The sequence below is a fragment of the Amaranthus tricolor genome, chromosome 3 (genome assembly GCF_026212465.1).
Source record: "Amaranthus tricolor cultivar Red isolate AtriRed21 chromosome 3, ASM2621246v1, whole genome shotgun sequence".
NCBI lineage: Eukaryota > Viridiplantae > Streptophyta > Magnoliopsida > Caryophyllales > Amaranthaceae > Amaranthus > Amaranthus tricolor.
Genome location: NC_080049.1, coordinates 30,093,307 through 30,116,711, shown reverse-complemented (window position 1 = coordinate 30,116,711; position 23,405 = coordinate 30,093,307). Strand labels below are relative to the sequence as shown.

At 34.2% G+C, this 23,405-nt stretch overlaps 2 protein-coding genes across 5 annotated transcripts; one reads left to right on the top strand and one right to left on the bottom strand.

The window, feature by feature from the left end:
• Positions 1-1,733: 1,733 nt before the first annotated feature.
• LOC130808973 (pentatricopeptide repeat-containing protein At1g10910, chloroplastic) lies at positions 1,734-10,792 on the bottom strand. The gene is made up of 10 exons (XM_057674553.1): positions 10,403-10,792; positions 8,696-8,780; positions 7,145-7,408; positions 6,608-6,910; positions 5,712-5,816; positions 5,111-5,210; positions 4,087-4,406; positions 2,743-2,919; positions 2,534-2,662; positions 1,734-2,432 (listed from the first exon to the last, which is right to left on the bottom strand). The coding sequence occupies exons 1-10, from the start codon at positions 10,654-10,656 to the stop codon at positions 2,214-2,216; spliced, it is 1,956 nt and encodes a 651-aa protein (XP_057530536.1). The 5' UTR covers positions 10,657-10,792; the 3' UTR covers positions 1,734-2,213.
• A 1,106-nt stretch (positions 10,793-11,898) lies between these two features.
• Positions 11,899-23,014, top strand: LOC130808972 (protein EI24 homolog). Of its 4 annotated transcripts, none has more exons than XR_009040758.1 (11): positions 11,899-12,511; positions 12,609-12,674; positions 14,606-14,756; positions 15,625-15,677; positions 16,580-16,711; positions 18,701-18,764; positions 19,020-19,105; positions 19,187-19,269; positions 20,633-20,709; positions 21,555-21,657; positions 22,723-23,014. XR_009040758.1 is itself a non-coding variant. In XM_057674549.1 (11 exons), the coding sequence occupies exons 1-11, from the start codon at positions 12,357-12,359 to the stop codon at positions 22,787-22,789; spliced, it is 1,050 nt and encodes a 349-aa protein (XP_057530532.1). In that variant the 5' UTR covers positions 11,903-12,356; the 3' UTR covers positions 22,790-23,014. The 4 variants fall into 4 exon arrangements, 3 of the variants coding, with proteins under 3 accessions (XP_057530533.1, XP_057530532.1, XP_057530534.1); XM_057674549.1 differs by having other exon boundaries at positions 11,903-12,511; positions 21,542-21,657; XM_057674551.1 differs by having other exon boundaries at positions 12,435-12,511; positions 14,646-14,756; positions 21,542-21,657.
• The last annotated feature ends 391 nt before the right edge of the window (positions 23,015-23,405 follow it).

Here is a 23,405-nt window from a genome sequence, read left to right as displayed (position 1 = left end):
ATATATATATATATATATATATATATATATATATATATATATATATCGTTTTTTAGGGTTTTATGAAGTTTGGTTATTTACTCAAATGTAGGTTACTAGTTCTAAAATCTATACTCTTCTTATTCATCCACAACTGATCAAGGTAATGTTTAATTTTTTTAATAGCTTTATTTTGTTGTTTTTTGATGTATTATTGTTGATGAGCATATTGAATTAGTTGAATGTTATGTACATTATATATTATTAGAAATTTTGATGTTGTTATTAGAAATATTACTTATGAACTTATTAATTGATTTATTATTTGAATTTTATGTACATTATATATTGTTATTAATTGATTTATTAGTTCAATTTTATGTACATTATATATGTATGAACTTAGTTACATTATGTACTTTATTACTTTATATATCAAAATGATTATAATCAAATGAATATAATGTAGTTGTATTGGCATGAAGTTGATGATGATGTTGATTTTGTTTGTATTCATGTAGAAATGGCATTATTTCGTGTCAATATAGTATGTTTTTGGAATGGTTCTATTTGAGAAAGTAGTAGCAAAGTTTATTATGTTGGAGGTAGAGGTAGGTTGTTTGCATGCGACTCGAACATGAATTTGAATCACTTTATTATACGTTTTATATGTTCTAAGATTGGACTGGACCCCACTAGATGTACCGTAAATATAAGCTTTAAATATGACATGAGTGGAAAATTGCTAGCCTTTCCAGTTGAGGATTGGACCCAATTCGTAAGTCTTCATTTGCATTTAAATGATTCAGTTGCCGATTACATAATATAATGTTACATTAACTAACTATTAATTGCAGGCACAAGGTGCGGCCGTGATCCGGTCTAGCCACGAGGAGTCAGTGAGGGAGATTGCGCATGGCATGCTTCTCGGCACGCAGTTCCAGCACTTCATACTGGAAGTCGCTGCGGAGTCATCACCGGCTACCGCCAATGTGCACGTCTCATCTCCTCCTTATGACGTTCATTTGAAGGAGATGGACTTGTCATACCCTAGTGACGTTGCGGGGACCTCACAGGCTGGGCCATCCCAACCATCAAAATACCAGTCCCCTCCCCTACCAGAGCGACACACGAACACCTCTTACTATCGTAGGAGGCGTAGGAGACCAGATCAGTTGGATAGGGTAGATGAAGGTGATGATCGTTAGCTTTAGGTTTTTGTGTGTTTTGATTGACTATGTATATATGTTTATTTAGTTGTATATTTCATTTGTATATATTTAGAAGCATTAACAAAATCAACAATAATTCAATTCAACAATAACAATAAAGAATTAATCTAAGTTATGGAAAATTACCTTAACTTAGGATGATAAATTGGTGAATATGAATGAATGAATTGAGTTATAAGGTTTTGGTATTTATAGAAGACTGAACTGGTCAAAAAAAGTCAAAGAGCTATTCGCAGTTCGTAACTACAAACAGAGGAAAACCAAGCTTTTCACAGTTAGTAATTGCGAACAGAGGTTGACCCTTTTTGACCAGCTCTTCTTGACTTTTTTGACCAATTCTTCTGTTCTAGTTATTAACTATGACCAACATCAGACCTCAGGTTTGAAAATTAAATGCTTATTTTTAGAAATTTAGGGTTTTTAGCTTATTCATTTCTTTTTTTCAAGGTCAGACCCCTGATGGGCCCTTGCCGGACTCCCATGTGGATTCCCCACTGCAGCTATGACAAAGCCATAAAGGAATTAGTATAAAACTTAATCAACTAAACTAAGAATTAATGTCAATGCTTAATACTATAATTAACTAAATAAATAACTACAATCTTGAAATATTCATTATATGAATTTCAATTTGCCAAAGCCTTAAGAACCAAATTCAAATATTGAATAGGTTGATCTTCGATTGAGATTCAGATGGGTTGATTGATTCTCCAACATCGTAGTTGAAAGCAAGAAAATCAGTGTTGCAAGCTCCTCGGCTAAAACAAAAAACATGACTAACGGTATTAGCATCAACCAGCCGAGCATATCATAAGACAACAAATGTTCCTACGACTATACATTAAATCACGTAATATGGTACATTTAAGCAGACTTTAGTTTACCGCTCCTTAGGCTAATTGCCTGGGGATAGAGATTATTTACAAGTACGCGACAACGAATGCCCTAGCACGCTCACAGAATGGGACCAAGGTGTAATAGAACTAGACGATTTCAACAAGGTCATGATGCGCGTTTAATAGCATATGGTTTTGCCAACATCTCAGCTACAAATGGGTGCTTCCTTAAGTTTAAGTTCTTAAGGATGAGGTTTCTTGTTGATTGCTCGATCATATAGCCATGACTTTGCATCCACCACAGAAACCGAAAAAATGTTTCTGTGTTTTCTGGTTCCTTTTCTAGTTCTGTAATATAACGCGATATGACAAGCTGAAATAAATCCTGAAAAAAAAATAACCAATGAATATATATGATTCCGAAAACACGGACAATGATGACATCTATTGATCATAATAAGAAAGCTTCTCCCAAAAATTTGTTACCTGATCAATCTTATGACCAGAACCGTGAATAACTTCCACCACATCGTATATTAAGTTTATATTACCCGATCTTAAGAATACTCCTAAAAACTTTTTCAGGGCTTTTGATGATATAAATTTCGCATGATCCTGTAAATGGAAGTTATAAACAATCACAATCTGACAGAATGACAACTAAAAAACAATGAAACAAAGGAATGGCAGCAAACCTTGACTACTGCAAATGCATTGTCCAAATCCATCCCTGCCATTAGTATGTGCAAGATGTTCTCATGAAGGGTATTGCTTATTGCTTTTTCACTAGAAATTAAGATATTGTAGACAGAAAATGCTTCAGAGTGCGCACCAACTCCACCAAGCTGTAGAAGTAAAGAGGATAATACTTCCTGCAAAGCCCATACAGGTTCAAAGAACCAACATTTACACTATGTTTGGATCAGTAAAACATAATTCGCTAGTTAGTTCGCCTTTTGGTCTTGTTTGGATGGAGGGAAATGGAGGGAAAAGAAAGAAAAGGATTTGGAGGGATGGAATCCCCTTGTTTGGATAGCAAAAAGAGAGGGAAAGGATTTGGAGGGAAGGGATTTAGAGGGATTAATTCCCTTCATTTTGTTAACATCTAAATCTCTCCAAAAGAGGAAAGATTTGGAAGGAAAATGAAATTCCTTTCTTTCCCTTCCTTTTCCTTCCTATACAACGTAGTTTGTCCCTCTCTTTCCCTTCCCTTCTTTTGCTTTCTTTTCTCTCCTAATTTACTATCAAAACATAGTGTTTGAGTTTGCGTTTCGCTCAAAATGGTTCAAAATAGCCTAAAACCGACTACAATTTATTTTTTTCAATTCGCGATTAGCAAGGCTATTAGCAAATAATTTGACACTGATTTGGATAGCAAATTAAAAGATAAAAGAAAGGAAGGGAAGGGGAAGGGAAGGAAGAGAAATGAAGGAGAGGGGAAAGGAGGAAGAGTGTACCTTGTTTGTTTAGAATGGAAGGAAAGGAAAAAGGAAGAAAAATGAGTGCTTTCCCACAAAATTTTTCCACTTCAGGAAATATTGTCTTAACAAAATTTTTCCATATTTTCCCTCCAAACCCCTCCTCTCCCTTTTTGTTATCCAAATAAGGGATCCTCCATCATCTCAAATCCCTCCCCTTCCTTTCCCTCTATTTCTCTCTATCCAAACACAGTGTTAACGCTCAAAAAGATGATTGATTTTTGTTGAGTGAAAGGAGAGTGTAGGAAAAAGACTCCAACAAGTACATTCCTTGGAAGCAGAATGGCATATTGATGGCATCAAGCTGATTCTGCTTCTACAATGACTATTCACGCACCACAACTAGGGATGGGCATGCGTGGTTGGGTCTAGCTAGAACCAAACCCTATTTTTTATTGGACCTAGACCCAGACTCAGATTCATAAGGTCTGAAAATTTGGACCCGAACCCCATTTTTCCTGACATAAATGCAACATATAGAATGAAGAGGCAAATGGAAATGCTACCCAAAACGGTTAGAACGAAGTGGCGCATGTAAATTTTTTCATGAAAAAAGCTCACCTCCTCTAATTGATGACCCTTATTTCTCATATCTTCCAGTGTACGATATGCAAGGAGATACAGCTTCTCTTTGCAAAAATACTTTATTAGAATGTTGAAGGTATATTTATCAGGAGTTATAGCCAGTTTATCCATTTTTCCCAACGTCTGCATCACACATTCCATATCACTTGCTCTGCAGTAAGCACACAGCAATACATTTAAAATGACCAAGTCATATTTATTGTAGAAAGCTTCATAGTCCCTAGCCAGTTTCTTTGCTTCTTCCAAATGCCCAGCTCTGCAGAATGCTGCAATCATAATACTGTACGAATAGCCATCTGCAAGAACAAATTAAGACAGATTCATCATCAAGGGCTGAACTCATAAGTTCTGAACAGATTAGTCAGGAGATTTTATATCAGGTACCTAACCAGAAAAGTCAACCATGATAGGACTAAATTGAACTAATTAAATTTGCTTCCAAGACAGCAGCAAAAAGGGAAGACTGAGAGAAGGTGTGACAGATGGAAATGGTCTCTGACCAGGCAGAGTATAAGCAGAGAAGAAGACAATTAGACAATAAGTTACAAGAGCTGGGTGCGTTCCGTTAACGAGACAGCATCCCAGGAAGCAAAAGGTTGAGAAGAAGGCGAAAGAAAGCAAGACAAGGAGAAGTTGTGAAAGATGGTGATGGTCCTCGGACAAGTTTCATCCAACAAAGCAGAGAAGAAAAAGGCAAACGAGAGTGAATGACAAATAGAGGATAAAGCACCGTCACATGATTCGCTAATCTCCTGGTGAATCGCGAATCAAAATAAGCGAAATATGGTCGGTTTTAGGCTATTTTAGGGTCATTTTGAGTGAATCGCGAAATCAAAAGGCGAATTGACAAGCGAATTAATTACACTGGGATAAAGAATAGTTGAGATTCACATGACGCAGAAAATTTTTGGGATAGGTCAACGAGGTAAATTTTCAACTACAATAAAGTCAAATCAAAAAAATCTTATTTTCTCGCTATTAGGCACACTATGAATAATACCCGATTTGACTTGTCTCTCATTCATCCGATCAAAAATTGATTTAGCCTCATCAACCTTCCCAGATTTTGAAAGACCATCCATCAATATACAATAAGGCATCTGTCAAAAGGTTAGAAGGCAATAAGAAATTATGAACTCAAATAACAATAACAACGTAATAGTTTGCAAGAAAAGTATTGTAAAATCCATAAAACCTAATTAGTCAATTTGTGGTTTTGTATCTGCAAAAGAAAAGATGAAAAGTAGATCTCCTATAGTGAATCCTTTCAGTAAAGGATAGTTTTTCCAAATCGTTTTGGTGCTTCTCTATAATCTTGTAATCTTATCTTAATCATTGTAAATGACTGGTTACATTAAATGTTGATCTAGGTGCTTCCTCGAAGTATAAAAGAAGCAAAGCACAATGTTGGGGACATTTGACGTAGTCCATAGGAACCCAAAGCAAAAAACATGTTTAATCAGAACTACTTCAACTTTGCTGAAATTCGTAACCTGTATTGCTTCATGTCACCATGAGGTGGAAAGCTAAGACGGTGCAACACAAAAAAAAAAGGATTCGACTATGTAAGCAAAAATAAATCTCTTTCATCATTTGAATACCTCTTCGTCTGCAAAGCCCAAATTTTCCAACTTAGATAGCATTGATCTTGATTTTTCAAACAAGCCTCCTCGGACATAGACCTTTAACAAAGTTGTCCAAATGACCTGTAGAGAGAATATAGCTGATGAAACACATGAAAGAATCCAATAAAAATGCTTGTTAAAGCTGATTATCTGAGCTGCACAGCACAGAAAATACAAGCCCCTCCAGGAGCGCTACATATGCAAATGATGGCACAATCAGCACAAAAAACACTACTCAAGGGTCCTGCTGTAGAGTTTTTATAGCATTCTTAGTTCTAACCAGTTAACATTTTTGGAAGTTGAAAGGCATATAGGGACCAAGTGACATACACTAACAGAAAAAAAAATAATCTACAAAGAAGTTTTAATTGAGGATGTTGGGTTCTGTGATTCTGTCTAATGCACATATCAGAAGATGCATACATCCAAATAAACATCAATGATCAAACATCAATGTTCAGATTAAAAACTAAACTAAAATAAACTCAAAAAGAAACAAAACAAAACAAAACAGAAAACAATATGCAAAAAAAAAAATTGTTTTTCAAAGGATAACAAGAAAAATTCTTTAATGTTGTGTTTTGACCTGACGTGATCTTTACGATTTAGATATTTGAGAGTGCATAGTCTTAATACACAAGTCACCAGGTTAAAATTTACTGATATGAATGATGAGTTACACACCACTACTTTACTGGTGTTTTTATATACACGCATAATATGTATGTTTAATACTTGGATTAGTGGATCCCACAGTTTTTAACTTTTTATATGCTTGTGCTTACTTGTCATTTTATGTCTGCGCCACGAAAACTGATTCCTTAATATCTCTTAATCATTCGAACAAATGACATAGAAGTTAGAATGCTGACCTTATTTGGCAAAAGTCCTGCAGATTGCATATCTTGGACAAGTTTGTCAGCCTTCATATAGTCACCATCCACAGCATACCCGTTTAGTAATGAGCTGTAATGGTACATGTTTGGAGAATGACCCTCAGCCTGCAAGCGGATAAAGTACATATGTGCCTCCTCACATCGACCGTTTGAAGCACATACAGCTATAACAGTCCCATAAGTAACAGCATCCATCAAAATCTCATTATGTTCCATCTCTTTAATCAGCTCTTGTGCCTTCATGTATCCACGTTTTACTTTCAAGCAACCTGCCAGCAACTAAGATGATGTAGTAGATGAATCAACAAACTAAATAGCTTTCAAAAATTTAAACTTGACTATCCCGACACCCCACATAAACTAGATCTATCATTTCAAATCACCCTATAATATTTTCAATTAAAACTATCAAATTCTTGCACCTTGAAGCTAATATACTTCTCTACGCATCATTTAAACTAATTGAAGCACTATGAATTGTTGACAATAAGTAATATTAATATTAAACCATACCGTACTGTAAGTCACTACATCTGGCCGCAATCCATTGTGCTTCATCTCCTCAAACATACTCATTGCTCGGTCAGAGATGTTATTCTTAACCAAACAGCTGAGAACAGAATTGCATATTGAGATATGATTTTTCATGTCTTCATCGCTAATAGTCTTGTAAACAATTAGAGCCTTTGAAATGTCCTTGCTCTCCCCCATAAATTTTATGTAACTGCTATATGATGCAACATTGATCTTTCCATGCTTTTGCATCCACTCAAATAGCTGCAAGATATCAACACAAGCAACTGTGAGTATAACTTTGACATCTGCAATCAAAACAGGCATACATGTAGGTAAAAAAAACTCAAGCTCAAAGTATGGACATTTGCACTGCAATTTGCACTATAGGAACATTAGCAATACTGGTAGGAGCACTAAACCTGTTGGAGAGAAGAAACAAAAAGTTGATTGGAATATAAATATAGCTGTTGAGAACGTATAAAAAGGACAGGAAAAGTGAAAAGCAAACAGGAATACTAAAAAAAGCACTATGAAGTCAACTCTAATCTGACTCTGAATAAATTTGACAGATACAAACAATTGAAAACCAACTGTATTAGTTGTCAAATCTTGAGAAAATCCATAAATTTTTACTACTATGCTTTCAGGAAACCCTTTGAAGACATACAGATAGAAAAATAACATTTTGGTTCTTCACATAGCTAAAGACTGACGAATCTGTGAAGACATACAGACTTGGGTGGTTGGGTCCATTTTCCCTTATTGAAATATTTTAAGTTCGAACGCCTATGACAGGACAAGACAAACTTATCATGCTCCCCCTTTCAGAAATTGAGCTTCACCCTAGATTAACAGTATTTAGACTATATGCCAATTTAAGTTCGGAGAAACTCAAAGATGACGTTCCTGGGACTACCAATTGTGTCTGATCTCTAAGAAGGGATAACCAACAAAATTCAGTGCTGGATTTACAAGACTGCAAATATCTAAAGTCGATAAACAATATCATGTGCACAGGTAAGAGCTTGTCTTGAAACAATTCACAGCGAGTTGATTCACTCACGCAGCAGAAAGAGAAGTTACTCAGGCATAGAGAAAGGAACGAGAACCATTGTATGATTGTATGCACAAACTTTCAACTGGGAGACTGATTATTAATAATCCTAACAAATAGGAAAATTTCAACATAGTTAAATCTAGTTATTGAATTTCAAATAAACTAGGTTCAGAAAGTACAAAGGTAAGTAGCCAAAGTAGGTAATCAAGGAATGCACAATTGCACATCTGAACTACCAAATCTATATCACCCTGATTAACAGTTGGTGAGTGCGAGTTTTAAAAACATATAATCCATTCATAACATAAAAGAAGATTAATAAGATAGAAAACTAATACATAGTTAGGCATCACAAAGAAGCTATAAGTATCTTATGGTTTTGCCAATTTGCCACATCAAATGCAGACTACAGAGATATATTAAATAATAAATTTCTTTTTATGGACAATTCTAATGTTGCAAAAATGCACCGAAGCTATAGAGTATTACACCTGAGAAAGATCCTTCCACCTCCTTGACCTTCCAAGATTGCGTAATATGATGTTTAAATCAGGTACCATCAAGATGCCTTCATACCTATAAGTTAGTAGATCAACACAACTAATTAACACTTAGAAAACAAATTACCATAATTGGTACACTTAGTAATAAAAGGACTGTGTTGGTTTGCTTCAGCCAATAGATTATCTGACGATAGAATACTAATACTAGTGATCAAATTTCATTTGCTATCGGAAAATTTGATAAACCACACTATCAGGTTCATGATTTCTTGGAGTTAACCATAGTTAGAATGACTATTAGTGCAACGCTTCAGTTTTCAGTCATAGTAGCATTTAATATGGAACAAATCTAAATGGCTATTGGTTGTACGGAAAGAGAATGAAGAATTATGTCCCCACTGTTGTTTGGTTTCATCTTTTACATGTATTTACTCCCTTTTCAGTGTTGCTCTCCAAAACTCCACAGCATGACAGTCCACACCCCCATCCTCCCTAAAATTCTCTAACTAGATGATTTACCTCAACCCCCCCCCCCCTCCCGGCTCTCTTCGCCTTTAACGACCTCACCACCACAGATCCTACCATTCAGCATCACCAATGTCAACACAGTAGTTCAACGCAATGCCCCAATTGCACCATCTCTCAAACTTGACATGTCCCCGACTTCCAAACCTCCACCCACTAAGATGAGTATCACCTTCAAACCCCTCACTAGCATTAACTCCTTACCAAAAATCTGGTTTCATTCCATTTGATATGATTTACCCCAATATCAATAAGAGATACTTGCACATATTCAAAAATATGAAGGGTTTATCCAACTAGAAGCAATATGTTCCTCAAAAGTATATCATCCGTGATCTTTTTGTTTGCAGATAACCTAACTAGCCAATCGCCACTTCTTATATTAGAATATGGTGGGAATATTTGATTAAACATTCAAGTAAATAAAGCAATATGTCCCTCTTAAGATTTTAAAAATTCCCCCTGGCCCCCTTCCCTGTCTTGCTTGATACATTACAAGCTCGAAAGTTGAGACCCTAGGCCTCTACTTTTCTTTGGAACCGCTTTGATTTTGCTCTTAATCAATGAATGAAACTTTAAATCAGGTTAATCATATAAATTAATGAGCAGAACAAGAAGAAAGTATCTCCTCGGTCCTCATAGCTTCTTGAATCTCGTAATGTGACTCTCTTTCAAAGAAATTGGCATTTTAAACAAAACATTATAACCATCAAGCTTCTTATAACTAATCCATTAATCTTATTGTGAATGTCAGCATGTAATCGGGAAAACACGAGGTGCACATACTTCATAAGCCAAGGAGATATATATACCATCCCAAAATCATATGGTAATGGGAAGAAGTACTCCACACTATGTTCAATTTGTGGATGTGGGATAAATCATCCCAAAATTAACATATTCAAAAAAAATCCACTAACCCACAAAAACCCATAAATGGAACCCAACAAGATGGGTGCAACTAAGGTACATAAAAATGATAAATTTGAGATATGGCACTGCAATAAGTTTTGCAAAGATTCATCATGTTTTACAAAATTTGTTTTTTTCATGTTTATAACCCACATAAAAGATGGAACCCAAGTAACCCAACAAGATAAATGCAACTAAGTTATGCAAGAAATAAGAAATTTTTTAGGGATGGGAATTGAAAGGATGAATTACACAAACCTTGAAAGTGCGTAATTTAATTCAGAAGATTGCTGGAGCTTTTTAATGGCAGCATCTCTTGCCGAACGAGAAATTGAGCGAGGGGTTCGAGTATTGGCAGCACAAAGTAATTTGGATGGTAAACAGCGTCTTGCTAAAAGAGTATCGCAATTTAGAGTTCTTGGGAATGAAGAAAGAGGATAGACCGGGATTTCAAGGAATGAGGACATGGTGGCATTCCGACATTGATGAATGTTCAGAGCTCCACTATCCATGGTAGGAGTATGCAGGAGTCATACAGTGATTAGTACTTCAGGCTCGGGAGTCCGAGAGTGTTATCCCATTCACCTTACCGGTTAGTTAAAACAAAAGGCTTTCCTATAAGTTGTCATCACCTTTTATGGAGTATTACTTTTTAATGGCAGATTGGCAGTCTTACCTTCTGTTTGGTTAACGATACTAATAGGCGGTAACGAGGATAATTTGTAGTATAAATTTTCATAATATTCATATAATATTTATCATTTTATTTCCATGGTTATGAAAATGATTGTATAAATTTATTTTTTTTTTTATTACCACCTAATATTACATGCTCAAATAGTAATGCATATAATGAATTTTATGAAAAAAATAAGATTATTAACGCAGAGTAAGTATGATCACTAAGTTTGTCAAGAGATATTCTAATCAAAATTACATTAATTTTACCATTACTATTTCCACCATTTAATATTGATTACCAAATGAACCGTTAATGATTTCATAATTCTATCTCCATAAATGCTCTCTAAAAGCACTTTGAACTACAATTAAATATCGAAACAATATGGTTGATATATATGTTTACTCTTTTACCCATAACTTTTGATAAGAAAATCACATTATTGTAAGGTTTGCAGTATTAAAAACTAGACTTTAAGAGATTTTCAATGATATATTATTTGCCCAATTCTTACAACCAAGTGATAAATGACGTCCGTTTGAAGTTTGCTCATAAAAAGTAAAATTTGATACATGTTCAATGTTTTTGTCATAACATTTGATAAGAAAACCACATCAACTCAAAGTTTGCAGCATTAAAAACAATAAGAATAATTTGTAGTGTAAATTTTCATGATTTGTATCATGTCATTACCATGATAATGAAAGTTTGATTATAAAAAAATTGTTCTATACAATTTTCCAATACCACTTAATAACACATGTTTAAATGGTAATACGTTAGAATGAATTTTGTGAAGAAATAAGATTATTGAAGGAGAGTATAATCATAGCGATTAACTTGTTATATTCCTACTAAAATAACACAAAAAGTTAAAAGTGATCAGTGATCACATACATGTTATCACATAAATCTTAAAATTAATCACATAGTGGACTGACCCATTTATCATGTCCTTGTCTCAAAACCTAATCCAAATAATTTAAAGTCCATTAAGACAATACAAATTTTTATTTAAAACCATCTTTTATAAAAATAGCTCTAAAAATCCAGCCCAAATCTAGTTTATGTGAATTTATATTAATTTACACAAATCCTAGGCGATCAAATATAAGTGATCTCATAGACCAAATTATTTAATACTTCATGTCTCATGAATCATGATAACTTTCTGAGAGAAATTTTATTAAAAAATTAAATAAAAAGATAATTTTATTACGTAGAAGCGAGAAGGTTTATCCTTGATTTGATACACTTGATTGATGATAAATTTAATTTTGAAAAATTAGGGTTTTGGCTGGAATTTACCATCATAAATTTGCGAAATTGCCTTATGATTGGTACTAAATTATTTGCTGAATTCGAGTTGTTAGTTTGTGAATTGTGATTTCGACTGTACATTTCAGAAGGCGAATCGAGTACACATGTTTATGTGATACATGAAATTGGATTTCAACAGACATTCAGAATCTTGATCACTTTGAAATTCCGTCGGTATTGGCACAAAGCGACTGTCTACAACACCCTATTATGCCGGCGTCCCCTTCCGACGCCACTGGCTGCACAACGGCTAGTCCGGCAAAGGGATCAATTGTCATAGCAAAACTGAAGCAAGCTTCACTTTTATGGTGCTATGGCTTCAAAGAGGCGTGTTGCCTTCATAAGGTCGTCTTATCGTGTTCAAGGTTTGACCTTTATCTCTTTTTGTTTCCCATGGGTTTGAATATTCTGCTTAATTTTTTCTTTTTTGCTTTGTTGAATTAAGTTAGTCCATTTTTACAGGTCAAGAAGCCTTTTGATTCGAACTAGTCAATGTTTTCTCTTCCATGGATTTATTTTTCTGGGCAGGTATTCATAGTCTAACCCATTCCTCTCCGGTTTAGCTGCTTGATGTAAAGATGATTCGAACTACTTGATTTTTGTAAAAGCAATTTGAATTTTGCTTATATATGGAAGCATTTGGTAATAGAGCACTGAGCGTTTTTACCGTATACTGATTCGTATAATAGTATTCGATCAAATGAGTTCATGAGGCGTGAGCCACTTAATGGTGTTGGGTAATGCAGCAATGATATAATGCCTTTTAAAACCACTATCTGTTAAGGATGTTAATTTTGAGAGGAATTACAATATGTAATGGTATATTCTCGAAGGTTTTTCTTTTTTTTTTTTTGGGTCCCCCTTTGAAGAGAAAGGCTTCTCCTTCAGGATGTTCATAAAACAATGACATTTTGAGGAATGAAGTAGAATTTTTATTGGGAATTAGCATCGAGCGAATCTGCATTTTTCTCTTGTATCTTTGATTTCTTCTCTTTGGAACTTTACATTGGTTTTTTTAGGAGTGAGTTAATTGATGTTATAATGAGTATTGAGAATTTAGTCCACTTATTCTTCTCAAGTTCTATGCTTATTAGAATAGCTATAAAATTTATACGGTGGTACTGAAAAAGAATATGAAGGATATAGATTTACTGATTGAGATGGTAGAAAATCGGATTGGATGGTATGTAAGACGACTATTAGAACTGATATATTGGCTCATATAGTCAACCTAAATATTTTGGCATTACAACTCTGACATTGCTGTTATTGTTGTAGGGTGCTATACCTAAATATTATTGGATCCGCATTAAAGTACTCCCTTTGTTTCTCTAAATTTGATACACTTACTACTTTAGTCCGCCCCTTTGAATTTGCCACATTTCTTATTTTGGAAATAGTCTTTTAGTCTTGGTCACAAACTCATTAAATTTATAGGGATTTTCTTGATAAAGAAAATTTATTAGTAAAAATAGAAAGTACACTTAAGGGACAAGATGTCCCGTCCATAAAACTACTTACAAAATAACCCTTAGTTCACTTCGATAAGGATATCCAAGAGAAATATCACTAAAATGCAAAACCTTTTATTTATAAAGATGGTAAAAGAATAATTTTCTCCCAACAATGAAAAATTGATCTCTTAAAATATGATGATTTCTATATAACCAAATTGACCAAATGGTAGCCAAGAGACATTTATTCCAAAGCTCAATTAGGATATTGTTAGGCCCGAAGCCATAAAATTTCATCTCCCAAGAAATCACAAATATGTCGTGGAGCAATCCAAGATTCCTATTTGATGAGAAAGAGTCGATCCCACAATCCTCTTTTGCATAATCACAGTGAAGAATAAATGATTATTAAACTCTTGACTTTTATGGCACATGACATTGTTTCGGGTTGAGAGCCAAATTGGGGTGACGAGTTTGAAGAATTTCCATTATGTTTTATTTGCGTAGAGCCACAAGCCAAGCCAAGCCAACATCCTAACCTTTTGTACCCTTACCTTGGTAAAATTAAGACGTTTCCGATTGACCTCTAATAATAACTTCACGTAAATAACAAATGCACATGTGTAACAAGTTATTTTACTATAGTCAATTATAATTCAAAACCAATGAACTGAATATTTGAATTGTAGACTACAACAAACAATGAATGACTATAAAAAGAAGAAAATACATTAAAAATGATCATATATCTTGATATTCAAAAGTGAGATTCGATATTTGGCCTAGTTTTTGAAAATATCCAATTTGATGTTGATCTTTTAAGACATCTAAAAAATCTAAACCTATTTTGAATACGCCTTATCACAAAATTTTTTTGCAATTCTTTTGGATAAAATTTACAGGATGTAGATAAAGTTGGTCATATGTTCCATAATTGTCATGATAGTTGTTACACTTAAGTTGCCTTATCTATTGAAATATCTTTCATTTATGTTCTTATTGCAGTATATCTATATTGAAATCATTTCTCGTTCCTGCGCTGCAGTGGATATTGCCTGATGAGTGCCCTCATATCATATATGAAGAAGTATGCAAATATGGAGTATTATTGACTCTTTATTCAACAACAAGAAAGCTTTTGATACAACTCGTCTATGTGAGTGTGTTTATGTTTGATTGCTTGTAGTAAACTCTACACACCTCCACTGTTATATTATGTGATGAACCTACTAAGACCACCAATCACCCTTGCATTTGCTAGATTGGGTAACGAGGGAAGAAAGGAGACTTGTAATTCTTTAGATGATGTTGGAATTATGCTCAAGAAAAGAGGATTTCACCTATAATCAGGGGAAATTTGAGAGATGATTAATTTGATAGACGTTAGGCACAAACTTAAGTCTTTTGTAATTTGTTAGGCATCTTAGTGAGTGTAATATAAACTATATCAGCCACAAAACCACCTGATCGAAAAGTGGTTATCCAATCATTGTTCCACTATGTGTTGAGGTGGTCACATCCAGAGATTTTGAGTTTTACCGTGCATCGTAGGCATTTGCTTCATTTTAAATAGTACGAGGTGCATCAAGGCGCAAAAGGTCCTTAGAACCTAGACGCAAGCCTATAAATTTGAAAAATTCTTATTTGTGCTATTGATTTATGTGGTTTATGTCATATAGGTCACATTTTCAATTACATATTTAAATGTTTATTCAACTGGCTTTTCAGTTTATAATGGGACAATTGGGTTTAGTCATTCCTACGTCTATGAACCCTTATCATTTTATCTCCTTGTTCATTGTGGTTGGTACATTACCTCGTACATGAGGTGGCTTTGGTTTTTTCCCTATTATATTCTTCTTGGGTGTTTTTAATTTGTTGTTAACTTGACAACTAGTGGAAAGACTAAATGGTGCATGGCTTATATCTTTGCTTGTGTGGACTATTTCACTGAAATAAATTGTCTTGCAGATTTATTTGAAAGCTTCTGAGTTTGAAAAATATTGTTTGTTCAATTGATGCAGCTATTATGGTTCTATCCATTGTACGTGTCCAGCATTATACTCAGCGGTATCTGGTAAGTTCTTAGTTATCTGTTTTGAATGTTTGGATCATCTTTATATTTTGACATCAGATACTTATACATCAACCTTTGCAACCTCATACTCGACCCTTTTTAGAAGATTTAGGTGGTCACTTTCTGCTAGTTGATCTTTTCCTTAGGTAGAGCTTTTTCATGTGAAGCTTTGAAGATGGTCTTCCATGGTTTTTGTGAGTAGATAAGGCCATTTTTAGTGGGTTAAAGTACTATTTAATCAGGTTGGTGAAAACTAAAGACAATTGGGCTTTGGGTTAGAAAAATCACATTTAATTAATATTGGGACAGTTTTTTGGTTTTTATTAAAAAAAAAAAGGAAACTGTAATTTAGATTTTTTGGGAGTTTTAGTGGACTTTAGAGTTTTGGCTTGTAATTTATCAAAGATTTATTTCATTTTCTTTTAAATATAAGCCATGCATTGCATAAAGAGAACAACCTATGAAACTCTAACTCTTCATTTCAGCCAAGTGTTCTCGTTGGATCATAAACACTTGGTTATGGTTAAAACACTTCACACTTTATTTTAGATCAAAAACAGAACTTTTACATATTGCCGTATGAGCCACTTGGACAGTGGACATATCACATATAACCTTCTTTTTGAGACACTAGGAGTTAGGACACATATCTAATTTTGTGCAAGTGCAATACGTGCAAATAAAGGCCAAAAAGATCATATAAGAGATAATAAGTAAAACAAAGGTTAAAGAAAGCATACCCTTTATCTTATGAAGGTAAAGGCAAGGTATAATACCATAAGGTACCAGATTAAGTTTAAGTGAGCAACAAGAGTGGATTATTGGAAGAAATTCTTTTTTCATTTTGTGACATTCCTTACAATTTGCTTTTAATTTTTGGTTTCAACATTTTTTCAATATAGGTACAATGATATAGCTAAGCAGGGTTTCATTGCAATGGGAAAAAGTAAGCCTTCAGCTGTTGTAACCACATGTGAAAAAAAGGCATCACTTGCGCAAACTCCTGGTTTAGATAAGCCAGCTGGTCTTGGAGGGTAAAATTCAAATTTGTCCCACTTCTTTCAATTATTTGAACTTGTTTTTAGAGGCTTTTCTTCTTTAGCCATCTCTGCAATTGAAATAAGTAGATAAAACAATTTGAATGAGAAACAACACTTTCAAATGCAAGATTATAATTGCATACACGGGAGAAAATGAGGATCAGAATAAGAAACAAATTATGTTCGATCAACAAATAATTTGAATTAGTAAAAACAAAAAAATTAGTTCCCAGACGCTTTGTTTGGGTTGAATGAAATGGAGCGAATGGAAGGGGAAGGAAATAAGGGGATGGAGTTTCTTGCATTTGGATAAAAAATGTGTAGGGAAAGGAATTAGAAAGGTGATGTACTTTATATTTTGTTAGAGAACTTCCTACAATGGATATATGGAAGGAAAACTTATTTATCTCCTCTTCCCTTCCCACCCCTTTCGTCCTCTGTTTGGTATCTAAACACACTCAATCAGTTGAAGAGAATATTACCTCTATAAGATACCAATTAAGTGTCCTACTATTCAATACGAACAACTTATCATATTGATGCACGAATTGGTACTTGGTCGACTATTATACTATGTTACTCAAACTTGGGTATTTGTGGTGGAGTGGTTACTTGCCCAATTTTCGGAGTCCATTGTATTATGATATCTTTCCATGTTTTTTCTTCAAATTGAAGTGTTGAGGTGTCATACCAATATCGAAGCGCGAAGTGTCAAGGATCTGACACAAGTACTTGAGGTCAAACAAAAAGTCCAAGTAACCTAGCAATCATGTACAACACAACACGACAAGTCAAATATGGTGAATCAAATAAATATTAAGTTAGTAAATGTTGAGAATATTACACACTTGGCTTAGTCTACACGAGTTTAACCATTAAATGGATTAGTCCATCAGGGTACCTTGAGTTTTTAAAAATAAGGTTGATGCTTTTTCATCAATATAACTTGAAACATATATTTACGTAAAGTTTCATATGATGTTTGCTACCAAGAGTCAATCGGAAAAACCTTTGTTATTTCTAACAAGTAACCAGGGTATCACAAGCGTGAATCCATACATGCAAACCCCATGCCTCACTTTAGGTGGAGCCACTTATTGGCATTGGAGTAATAAAATGTTAAACTTGAAACATGTATGTAATCATATTTCAATTAAAAATATAGATAACAAATAGTGCTACTTCATTCAATATAGTGAAATGTTTGTGGTAGGTAAATATGAATTAATACAATTGTAAAACAAGATTAGGCGCGAAAAGATGATTTTTTTTCTTAATTTTATAGATACTTGACTTAAACAAGCTAAGTGGGTTGACTCACGTAACTGTTTAATTGAACAAGTTGAGAAGGGAACTGTATATTTTCATATTTTGTGAATTTGGGTTTAGAAAGAGCATGGAATGAGACAATAAAGGTGGGTTGAAGTTTTTCTGTCTTAAAATCTCAACAGAAAAAAAGAAGACGATGAAGTGATGAATGTGGAAGCAGGTGAAGATGTTTTTTGTCCGTTTTTTGGTTTTGTGAGTGATGATGTTTTCCTTTGGGTTCTTATTGGCCAAAAACCCATAACCTCGACTCACTAGAGCAGTAGGGGCGGAGTTAACAAAAAATTGTAAATTCAGCTAAAATATAGTCAATCAATACAACCAAAAATCATAACGTAATTTTGAATCATAGTAAAGCTCGACGCTTTTTGAGCACTTTAAAATCGTCTATATTTTCATTGACACTATATGTCATTGCTATTTGTCTCTTCTTATTGTGTTTCTTTTTATTTCAGGGCTGAAATTATAAAAAATTGTAAAAATGGCAGTTGTATACTAAAAATCTTTTGCATTTTCCTGGTCAATATTGTAGAGGATTGACTTGCATATTTGATATTATTAGGATCATATCATAATCAGCAACAAACTTTTAAGTATCATTTTAGCATTAAGTGCCATTTGCTGAATTCCTTTTAATTCATTTTCTTCTTTTTTTAGGATCATGATTGGAATAGGGGAGCAAGTATACTCATTTCTCCTCTTGACCTTATTCTTTCTGGAGGTGAGACTTATTATTTCTGGTCGATCACATTTTTTACTTCATGCATTTATGTGTATGTTATCACAGGCTTGTAAGTGAAACATCATTCTTAGTTAACTTGGCATCTGTACATAATGTGATGCAAAACATGAGCTGCTGTGTTCTTTCTTCTCCAACTCCAACTCAAACCCAAACCCAACCCTGAGAAAAAAGGACAGAGTAAAATGAAAAGATGGGTTTCTAGTTTTCCTTAATTGTTTACCGTCATATGTGCAGGTTTTTGCCACTGGTTTTATTCCATATGCTGGAAAAGCACTCTATTTCTTGCTTCTTTCCTGGATGTATGCTTATTACTGTTTTGAGTACGTCATCCTTCTTTTTTTTCTCTATTGGTTGAATTTCCTTTGCATCAGTTTTGTTCTGACAATCAATGTCTCCGTCAGGTACAAATGGAATTTTTCTGGAGTGACTCTTGACAGGAGGCTGGACTTCTTTGAATCAAATTGGGCATTTTTTGCTGGTTTTGGTAGTACTACCTTAATTTCAACTATGATTTTTGTTTCTTTGTACTTGCCTTTTTTATCTTGCATTTTAGTGTTTAAATAATTTTAATTAAAAGAACATAATGGCATCAACAAGGATGCCGAAGCCATAATACCAAGATATGGGGTTAACTATACAAAACAAAAATTTGCCAGTTAAGATTGTCTGTTACAACTTATATTTTCCATCTGGTAAAGCTAAGTGGTTTTGAAAATCCCATTACACCATATCTTGGTTTACCCCTCGGCCCCTCCATCCAAGTCAATTTTGGTCCCATGTCTTTGTCGAATTCTTGATTTTGCTAGCAGGCGCATCAGATATGCAAGTTGAAAACAAACATATTATCTAACACTATTTTTACATCAAATTTTCATTGTATATCTACATTTCAAGTTGTATTACACATTTATTTCAAATATGAATTTCGATTACTCCCACACAATTGGTTAAAGTAACTGTAAAGTAGGCCATACTCTCCAGATTGATTCAATTAGTTTTTGAGGCAACTCTCAATTACTTTCTAATTTTAGGAACTTGGATTCAAGTTGATGGTATCATTTTTAATATATCTTTGAATGATAGATTCTCTACTTGTTATGATGTTGTATTAGTTTCGATTGTTTTCGTTTCGATTGTTTTCATAAATTTATTAATGCTAATTGCTAGCCATCTAGGTTATTGCTTCCTCTAATCAAGCTGATAAATGTAGATTGGATAATTAGATAGAAGAAGTTGAGATTATTATCACTTTGATCACAATGTTGGACTTAAATTTTGGCAACAATTTAGTTCATAACTGGGATATATGAATAATAACTTAATTTAGTGATTATTATTAGAGGTTGTTGGTTGACTTTTTTATGTTTTCTAATTGTAGAATGTTTAATTTCTTCCTCTTCCCATCACTATCCCTTTAGAAACGTTTAATTGCAAGCGTGATTCATCTAGTGCTTTAAAGAAAGCTTGGATATATGTTAATCTTAGGATGAGGTTTTCTATTTGTTCAAGTGGTATGACACTAAGATGACTTAGTGGTCTAGGAATTTTATCAAACGGTTGTTACAAGATAAGAAATTTCTTTGGCAAGGATTGGGTGGTTCAAAAACCAAGTTATTGATTTTAGTGGTCAAAGATGCTCAAGGGCTCTCGAAAGAAAAGATATTCGAAATTTGAGATAAAAGTATGAAGAAAGGCAATAAGAAGCATGGTGTGGTGAGTTTGTAGATAATGGGTGGAGAAGGCATAGCATATTTATGTACACCTGAAAGTAGTTTTAATAAAGCTGTGGTGTTAGATAGGGGGAATTTCCGATGCGTCTTTTCCTAAAAATTGCGGCTTGCTTTCAGGAAGCCCGTGTGTGCTGGCGATTTTCTGTTTTCCTCCTTTGGAGAGCTATGCTGTTATGGCCACTCTTTTGCCTCTGGTATGTTCACTTTAATTCTCTGAACAAAAAGATCTCATAGTTTCTCTGTTGCTCCTTTACTCTTGGAATTTTCGTTAATTTTTTATTTGTCTTTCCCTTCTTTATCACGGGGTTTAATTTTTTCGTTGATATATATTGTAAGTGGTATGTTAACTTTAGAGACCATTTGTTGAATGATCCATGAGAGTGAGATCTGTACTGGATTTTATGCTGTGTCTTGGAGCTATATCTTCTTTATTACATGGAAAGGTTCTCACTGTACAAATAACAATTGAAATGCTCGCTGCTGTTTGTTTTAGGCTTCGTTTCTTATCCTTGAATGTGTTTTAATTCAATATGCAGCTAAATGCTAATATGCAAAAGTAGATTCAAAACTAACTGAATTCCTCAACTAGCTGGTTCAAACATAACCACTAGTAATTTTGATCGACCAGTTTTCCATTGTGTGATCATGAAATGCGTTTTTTACTTTGATGTGATGGATAAATTTTAATAGTCTTTCAATAAGTATACATCTTTAGTAAGACATTCTTAATTTTTTGGTTGGTAAACATTTGAATTTTGGTAAGAAAATCAAATCACCAACTTCTTATTGTATATCATGCATGTTGCACGAAGGAATAGTAATATATTCTGGCCACAAAAGTTGTTGGACTTCTGCTAATTGATAAAATTAGGCGGTCATATTGTCCTTATTTCCTTTGTATCAAAATCATAGCTTCAGAATACTAGATATGTGCTTTTCTCTTGACGTCCTCTTTTGATTCAGACAAATTGAATGATAGTAGCAATTGTTTACCTAAATCCACATTCTCAATATTTCTTCTTGAAGTTTGTCTTGACAGCAACAGGATCTGATGCTGATGATCTAGTAACGTCTCCAAGGAAGCAGTGGCTAGGTGCTGGATTAGGAAGGGTGCCTATATTTTGTGCTGCTGATTATGTCTCGTAAGTATTCCACATCTTCTCTCATTCATGGTCTAATTCTAGATACCTTTGTTTATTATGAGCTGGCTCTTGATACAACTAGGATTTGAAATTGGGATGATTCTTATGAATGTAAGTGTAGCACCAAAAGCATAATGTCTTTAACGTTGTCTCAAGTTTCATCGAGCCTTCACCACTATGTCTATTTTGTGTTCTATACTTACATCTGTTAGGCCGTGACAATTCGTCACATAATCACTCCGCAGGCCCACTCATGAGGACACACCCACGGGGCACCAGTAAGCTTGGGCTCACAAACCCACGGGTAATAAGTGTAGACTTGCATACACAGTTGATGAGGTTCACTATTTTCCAAAACCATATGGTATTAGGAGGATTACTCACCAAGCATTATATGCAATTCCACAACTCAATATTTTAGCGATGTGGGATCTTCCTCACATATGAAGTATTTCCAACACCATCAACTACCACCCTCCTCGCTTCGTCTTGGTTTTTTGTTTCTACCAACTTCTCTTTCTTCTTTTTGTCCGACCAATCCACTAAATGCTTGCCCTTCCACAAGTCCTCTCTTGAGTTCCCCCAACAAGCCACTACTTGGTTCCATATAAATATATTACATGCCTAGGTAATTTGTCTTCGAACTTCTTGCAACGGATAGTGTTAGGCGAATCCCAGATTCAGGTGAGGAGGAGCCAGTAACATTCATATTAACATCTCAACAAATATTTTAGATGAGGGGGTTGAAATTAGAAGAATTTTAGCACATTTGTTCAGCTTTTTCGTGTTAATTCCAAGACCAATGGGCAAGTAGAACATTGAGTTAAAATAATTTGTGGGTCACATACACCATATAAACTAAACTTTCGGTGATTTTTGTGGGTGGGCTGTGACCGACCTTTGCCCTAATGTAGATCAATGTCTTCACTTTCTATCTTCTACTAACATAAATTACGAAGATCAAAATGTAAAAGAATAGGGATTTACGTTAATCGTACTAAATTTATTTTTTGTATAAATCGTTCCATGTTTGGTTATTACAATATATTTGCTCGGTTTTGTTAGGATGAAGGTCTTGTCTTTCCTTCCTCTAAGAGAAAGGAAGCAGAAGCAAGCAAACAAGGTGCTATAAGTTGATATTCTCTCCGTTGCTCTTTTTGAGACCACGCAAATTATTTTTGGCGCGTACAAAATGTAAGGCCGCCCCTTTATCGACTCACTCTCGTTGCAGATAATTACAAACATCCTCGTATCACATCATATGTAAATGAATTCATATAGTCATTTTTTTTTTACTATAATACAATGCAATGTTCTCAAAATTCAAATCATCCAAGGTAATTCTTTTAAACTCAAATCCCGTCACAATATTTATTCCCATATAATCTTCGGGATTGAATTTTGTGAAGAAAATCTTTGGAGTTAGATAAGTATGAGCATGAATCTTTACATTTGATTTTTCTAGCGAAATTATTCTATAAATTTTTTAAAATTTTTTTAATATTGTATTACCAAATAGATAACTATTTGTTTCTTTTTAGCAAATTAGCTCATCAAAAAGTTGGTTTTGGTTGTGAATGTGATAATCTTCATAATATATGTTGGCATCAGTAATGAACATACCAGCGTACAAAAATAGCTCGAAATTTGTTTGTGATACTAAATAATCATTTAGTAATTCTAACCTCACAAGTTAAAATCAGCCCCTCTTGTATGAAACCGTCTTACGGTGCGACGAAATTAAAATA